The 8,033-nt window shown below is 32.6% G+C and overlaps 1 protein-coding gene across 1 annotated transcript in view; it reads right to left on the bottom strand.

Annotated features, from left to right (window-relative positions):
* LOC106789541 (probable G-protein coupled receptor 52) overlaps nt 1-7,132 on the bottom strand; it is a gene marked incomplete in the record, with an annotated part of 10,596 nt that extends 3,464 nt beyond the window's left edge. Inside the window, 4 exon segments of the mRNA XM_014753843.1 lie at nt 961-1,390; nt 1,725-1,944; nt 2,657-3,101; nt 6,806-7,132. Coding sequence (XP_014609329.1) covers nt 961-1,390; nt 1,725-1,944; nt 2,657-2,768 — 762 coding nt within the window.
* Between the last annotated feature and the right edge of the window lie 901 nt (nt 7,133-8,033).

Genomic DNA, 8,033 nt, shown 5'->3' with positions numbered 1-8,033 from the left:
GTACGATAAAATTTAATTAATATTTTATAATGCTTTTTATATTCTTCTTTTCTTTTTTTTTTTTTGTATAAAAAATGTATACCTTTATTTTATCTTATCTATAAATATCATGTAAACATCGTTCTCGTGCATACTACGTAGTTATATACCCACTTAACGGAATAAGAATAGCAAATTTAGAATATTAAAGGTGCTAGGAATAATCTCGGTGCACAATTTAGAAAAATACTATTTGAACTATTTTTTTTAAAAGCCATTTGTGAAATTGTTGATTATTTGTCACGGTTCGTATATTTCGCGTGTTCTTCGAAATACATATATATATATATTTATGTAAAATAGAAAAAAAACCGGATAGCTTAGTCGTAATCAAAAAAAATGACGCTTTAAGTATATACGCGAGGTATATATACGTTATTTTACGGCTTTAAGAATTCTCTGTTAACCTACTCCGCTTCTTAAATAGTCTGACCTAAATTTAGTTCGCGGTGGTCGTTAAAAACTCTTTTCTTTTATCAAGTATATATCCATTGTATCGTTCTCTCATTCGTTAAACGTGCGGAGACCGTTAGTTATTATAATAGCAAAGCTTCAATGTGAAAAAATCCTTAACAAGTAGCCGAGAAATCTTCTATGCTTTTATAACGTTCTCGAAACAAAGAAATAACTTCGGGAGGGAAAAGGTAAAAAGGGTTGAGATAGAAGAACCTTTTAACAATTTGATTGTCACACCTAATTCACATATTTATATTATTCAATATTTCATATATTAATTAATCTTTCATTTTTTTTCAACGTTACACACTTTTTATTTCAAAAAGTGTATTAACAATCAATTTTCATTGAACTTATACAATTGTAAAAAAAGTTCAAGAGCTTTGATATAACCAATGATCAACGTGACGATCAAAGTGTGAAAAAAGAAAAAAAGAATGAAATAAGAAGAATAAATAGAAATACCTGAGGAGGTCCGCTAATAACAGCGTATAATCTGACTCCTGCATAGGGTGCCCAGGATAACCAGAATGTCATCACTAGGACAAAGGACATGATGTGACTCGGGTTGCTCAAATTTTCGGAAAGTGCTGTTGCATATTCCTTGTCGTGCATCAATGCACCTGATTTCAGTCGTCTCATCATCGAGAATATATAGAAATAGGTATAGACGATGGTGATTACTGATGGTCCGAGCACGAGGATAGACAAGGTTATGGTGTATGCTGCCATGTTGCCCCAATCTAGCATACAGATGAATGCCTCGCGATCAAATATCGGCTTGTTGAAGCCAAGAAGTGGCGGACAACACATCATTGCTACGCTGATCCACGTGAAAACCATCCAGCATTGACATCGCGTTTTTGTCTGGACTGTCTCGTATCTTAATGGTTTCCTGATTAAATATTTATAATAATATTTTAACACAATTATTCAATATTTCTCAACAATTAAATTATTATTATCCTTTTGTGAAAAGCCTATTACTTTATATATATATATATAACATAATCTATTTAATTTTGTCGTTTATTTTTCCTCAAAGCTTTTTATACTCCTTTTTTTAAAAAAAAAAAAAATTGTTTAACATATTTACGTTAGATAATTTTTAGGTAATTTTTGTCTAAGTCCGAAAGAGAATCGTTAAGTTGTTATATCAACATTATCGTTAATATATCTCGATAAAGATAATTATTAATTAATTGTAAAAGTATATAATTTGGATTTACCTGACGGCTAGGTAACGATCGACGGAAATCCACATAAAAGTATAGACGGATATCGCCCATAAGGTAACTTCGAGATATCCGACGAGACGACACACGATGTCCCCATAGACCCATTTTCGCACCAATGCCGGATATACGGAAAGCGGAACCACCAGCAGACCACAAAGAAGGTCCGCAGAAGCAAGAGACAGCAAGTAGTAATTTATCACCTCGGAGGGACCTGCACGTGGTATTATCATCTTAAAAATATTTTTCTAACTTTTGAAAAGAGGGGGGAGGAGGGACTTGAGTTATCACATATATTTTTTATTTTTATATTGTCCTCGTCGTATATGTATATATATATTTATATTTATAGGAGGAGTTACGATATATATTAAGACAAATTCTCATCTACTCTGAACTATTGCACAATATATTTGTGCAATATAACTAAATGTAAACTTTCTATTTATAACTAGTTAGTATTTTTCATTTCTTCAAAAATGTCAATGCTTTATACAATTTAAAATTGGCCGATAAAAGAAATTGCGTAACCATTGATTATGAAAGTGGTTGTAAGTTCAATTTTCATAGGAAAAGAAAAAGTAAAAAATAATATGATACAAATATATGATGGATAAGGTTTTGAAAAAGTGCACCATATATACTATTTTATATAAAATGTTAATGAAAGACATCTTTAATTTTCTGAAAACAATAGAAAATGGAATTACACCACTTTCAAAATAAACGATCCATTATTATAATGAAATTATTCATTTAACTGAAGTTATGTTTCTTTTATTTTAAATTTCATTTCCTTCCTTCCTTTCTTCCTTCCTCGTCAAATCAGTTTAAAGTTAATAATGATAATAGAATCGTAAGAAAGCATATTGCATTTATCTAGGAAACTAATTGATTTTTTGTAAAAGAGGTGAAAAAATACTTACCACGGAAATTGAGGTATGTGACGATGACGAGGAGATTCGAGAGGATGATGGCGACACAGACCACGAAGATGAGGCTTGCCTGCATGAGAGCCTCCAGCGAGGGCTCCTCCATGCCGCCACCCTTTCGAGCTGCATCCCCCTCACCCGCCCTTCTAACTCCTGTTACTCTTCTTTACAGCCTTCTTTCTTCACGAAACCCTCTCACTCTCTTTCTCTTTCTCTTACTTTTCTCTACTTCCGTAGCTCGTTTTCACTCACTCTTTCTCTATTTTTTTTTCTATCCCCTTTCTATCTATCTATCTTTATTTCTTTCTTTGACGTTTTTCGATTTTCTACGTTCGTCGTTCCACTTGACTCAAACCTTGGAACCCCTCATGCGACAGAATTCTCAGCAAAAGGTTCACATCTTCGATGATCTTCTTGATTGATCGATAAAGTAACATCCCTGTATTGAAAATCATAGATTTATATTAACGTTCGATATATAATATATAAATCAATATAATTATTATTTAATAATTAAATTGTTCTAGCAGATTTTTTGATAATCTTGTGTTGAAGGATCGGTAAAGTAACATTCGTTCTAATGAAAATCATTGTTTTATTTATATATGACAATCGACGAATGAAACGTGTAATTTTTTAAACTATAACAAGAAGAAATAAAAATTGTTCGTAACGAAAAAGGTGATGTGGAATTGTTTTTATATTATTAGGAAAAACCACGTAGCCTATTCTCCACGTCGCAATACGTCGTATGACTTACACGCGTGTTACCCTCCTCAGTTATCGACCGCCATTCATAATTTAGCCTAGTCGATTCTGAATGGGGGGATATAGATTATGTAGCATAACGTAAACCATGTTTCCATCGTATTTTTCCGAATTTAAGTGAAACTTCTAGATTTTTTTGTTCCCTTACGAAAAACACATACGCTATCATCATCATCATCATCATCATCTCTCTTATAGTTAGTTATATTCAAATTGTGTGTGTTCGATTCAATAATAATTAATTTTTCTCTGTTGAAAATTGATTAACAAAAAAAATAATCATTTAAGGATAATATTATTTGATCTTGAATTTTTTCCCAATATTATATGGAATACATTGATCGTTAGGAAAAATTTAGAATAAAAAGATAAAGAGAAGAAGAAAAAAAAAAATAAAAGATGGTAATAAACTTTAAAAGTATATTGGAAAAAAAAAAATTTGGAAATAACGTTGCATCGAAATACTGTTACATGTATATATATATATATTTCTCGAGTAAAAAAACACGTGAGAATTGTCAATTGGAAACAGAGTCGTTTTGTAACCTGAATACTTTTTTCTTCTTCTATTCTTTTTCTTTTCTTTCTAAGTAAGTGCCATTTCGTGGTCACGACAAGAACGAAATAAAAAATTATTCGATAACGACTTGTTAAGAAAATCATTGTTCCCTTCGTCACGCGACTTTCCTTTCGATCAAATCCTGTTACGCGAAAAAAAAATTGTTTTAACGAAGCCTTCGTCGTATATATATAAAAAAAAAAACTTGAAATTACAACGTAACTTTAAATCCTCTTTTTCTTTTCTCACACTCCTCGAAACAACTATTTATTTTCTTTTTTTCCGAATTAATCTTAGCTTGCACGTGACTGACTTTATCTATCAATGTTCTTTATTCGATGTTAAAAAATACAAATAAAACGAATCAGTCTTGTAATTTCGTTTCCGTTAACGGGACAACGAACTTTACCGATAAATATATTTTCTCTCGATTTTATTTTAAAGATTAATTTTGCCCATTTTTCAATTTATTTTTCAATTACATTATTTTTCTTTCGATTATATATTTTATATAATATAATTAATAATATAATAATTAATGTGTGTGCGTGTATTCTATCTTATTACATATCGATAATATATATTTAAAAAAAAAATGCATTTCAAAGTTAAACACACACAATTATCAATAAATAAATAAATAAATAAATAAATAAATAAATAAATAATATATATAAATTGTGTGATAAAAGGGATTGTAATTTAAAACAAATGAAATTATTCCACGTTCCTTGGCGATATTTTATTACTACTATAAAAAGAAAAAAAGCGCGTTTAATAACACGATTGGCAAATTATAATAAAATTCTCGAGTATGGGGGTGGAGAAGGAGAAGGGTGAGGAGGAGGAGGTGGTGGTATTGTCTTATTTATGAGAGGGATAAAAAATTCCATTGGAATACCTAAGAGCGACAAAGGGAATTCCAACAAGTCGATGGAAGCGGCATCCGCTATTCTAGCGAATTCTTGCGCATCGGTTTCTTCTAATCGATGCAACGATAAAGAACCCCCTCCCCCTCCCTCTCACCACCCCCTACGATCTTTTTAACGAAAAGCGTCGTTAAGAAAATTGTTTCTTTTTTTTCTTTTTTCTTTTTTCTTTTATTGCATATTACGTGATATTCCGTTTTTGTTTGTTTTTTATTTATTTATTTATTTATTTTTTTTTGGATGAAAATACGACCGATAAGAAGTTATCAGCATAAACGTTGTTTTCGTGTCATGCGTGAGACGATTTAAGTCGAGAAGGAGGAGAAGGGGGAGAAGGGGGAAAACTAGCTTGGCGCCAATGCGCAATTGATGACGGCTTGCTAACGATGCACCATAAATCAAAAAAAAAAAAGAAAAAAAAAGTATCCCACCCTTGTTAGTTCCTTCCTCTTATTTATAAATATTTTACACCGACGTTCGGTAAATTTCATGATATGGAAAAAGAAAAAGATAAAAAAAAAAAAGATTGGACTTGATATATAAATAAATAATAATAAAAAAGAAAAAAAAAAGAACCAAGGGGGAAATATTCTTTTAGAAAATATTATTTTTTCTCGTTAATTTTTTATCGTTCTACGAAAAGAATCAAAAAAAAAACAAAAAAAAAAAAGAAAAATTGTGTTAACTTATACGAAAAATATAACGAAGCATTTAAAATTTTGTATTACAAGGCGAAATTATTAATTGTAAACGAGATCATTTGCAAATGAATTTATTAAACGTTAAATTTGTTTAACGATGAACACGTTAGTAATGGTCTTTCTCTTTTTTTTTCGTTTCCACGTTGTTTTTATATACTCAGGTTCACGAACACCTTTATGTGTGCATATATATATGATATAACTTGCGCTTTTCCAATCTTGTAAATATCAATTTTCGAACGTTCGCGTTGGGAGGTAGATCAAAGGGAACGTCAACTAGAAACGAAGGAAAGAAAAAGAGGGTGAAAGAGAAAAAGAGAGTGAGAGAGAGAAAGATAAAAAGAGATGAGAGAAAATGTGACGAGGGTTGAGCTGTTGAAGAAGAATGTCAAAGGCAAAATCGGAAGCGATCTAAGCGTACGACACGATGTACATACATACGTATATATATAAATACAATACACATATATATATATATACAAGGATACATATACGAGTCTTTTAGATATGTAATAGTACACATATGATATATATATATGTATACACAGAACGACCAACTTTTTCGTCGAAAAATATATTACCCGCGACGTGGTAAACGTGGTCAAAGTGATCGATTAATCGATTCGATACCATTATTATCAAATATTCATTAACATTCAAAAAGAAAAGAAAAGAAAGTAGATAAAAACAGAAATTCATTAGAAAACGTTCACAGGCTAAATAGAAAATAATTATATTTAAAATTACTTACGCGAATTCGTGGTGATGATGATGATGATGACGACAACAACAACAACAACAACAACAACACTATGAAAAATCCTTCTTGAAGAAGAATTTGTAGAAAGAATAGTGTGTTGTTTTAAATAGAGATTACAAAAAATATTGCAAATGTATATACGTTTCCCGCGCGTGTTTCATTTTCCAATGCATATATATATATATACACGTACACTGATTTAAAAAAAAATAAACCAAAAAAGAAAAATATATTCTAACAAAATAATACGAGATAAATTTAACAAACGTGGAAAAAAGATAAATACAAATAATAATTATAAACGTAATTAATAATATTAATTCAGCATCATCATCCCTCTTAGGGATGTTACTTGGATGCAACAGAAACAACAACAACAACAACAACCTACCACCAGCCACTGCCATCTTTCTTATTTATTCGTACCTTAGCGTTTATCATCCCTCTGCCAGATAGTTTTGACTTTGCTTAGTAGCCTCGTTGGTGGTGTTCGAAGCTCCACGGCGCTAAACTCGCCCGAGTTTCCCTGCTAGCGCGCCACTTTCTACCCTCGTGTCAGGGTCTTTCCGATGTTAGCCAAACCCTCTCGCTCTCCCTTATTTTTTTTTTCTTATTAATAAATTCTTTTACGAAAAAACCCCCCCCCTAAAAAAAGACCCTCCCCCCCAAAAAAAAGGATAAGAAAGAAAGTAAAGTAACACAAGCCGAACCTCGAATAAATATTTCTTTACCGAACACACACGTCAATTTTACTCTCTCTCTCTCTGTATCTAACACTTTCTCACCATATCTTTCTCTTTAAAAACCGAAACACAAAAGAAAGAAAGAAAGAAAGAAAGAGAGAGAAGAATTAGAGAAAGTAGGAGAAAAACACAATATATAAGGGTGAAATAAATTTAAGATTAGTAAATAAAATCCTTGACGTAATATTTCTCGTTAGAATTTTCCAATGTAACTCGCGATGAGTTTACCACGATGATATATCTGAATGATGCGAGTATTGCACGTTATGCACACTTAACGTTGGTGCATGTTAGCAGTGTCTTTCGTCTGACCCGGCCTGGGCTTTACTACTGCCAGCAGAACATCGAGGGAGAGAAGAGAGAACGGCCAAGTAACTTCCTTCCTTCAGCTCACCCCTCAACCACCCCCTTCGTTCTCACTCTCTCTCTCTCTTTCTCTCATTCTCTCTTTCTCTTTCTCTCTTACCCCATCGTCGTCTGCCCGGGTGCTTAGGCGTCGATACCCCGACAACGCTTGCGCGCCGCCCTCGGTACACCCCCCCTTACCCCCTTACCCAACAACTCCTTTTTCGCAGCGCATTGGCTGCGACTCTCTGTTAGCTACCGTGCTGCCTGCCTGCCTGCCTGCCTGCCAACTCACCCCTCCGATGCATAAACCCTCCCCCCACGACACAGCAATACCAAGGACCGAAGGAATCTTTCTCGCCAAATCTTCAACACCTACCCCACTATCTCGTCCCTTCATTCCACCCTCTCAATCCTCTTCTCTAGGTGATCAAGATCGCACGTGCTTTTTACATTTTGTTCTTATCTTTTTCTTTTTTTTCTAAATACAATTGAATTTATTTTATGCTTTAATACTTTATTTTAATTTCAAAAAAATATCTGTTTTATTTTTTATCCCCTTCTCA

The sequence above is a fragment of the Polistes canadensis genome, unplaced genomic scaffold (assembly GCF_001313835.1).
Source record: "Polistes canadensis isolate GaletaPanama2010 unplaced genomic scaffold, ASM131383v1 scaffold_189, whole genome shotgun sequence".
Lineage (NCBI taxonomy): Eukaryota > Metazoa > Arthropoda > Insecta > Hymenoptera > Vespidae > Polistes > Polistes canadensis.
Note: the sequence above shows the minus strand (reverse complement) of the source record. Positions and strands in the feature narration are given on the sequence as shown.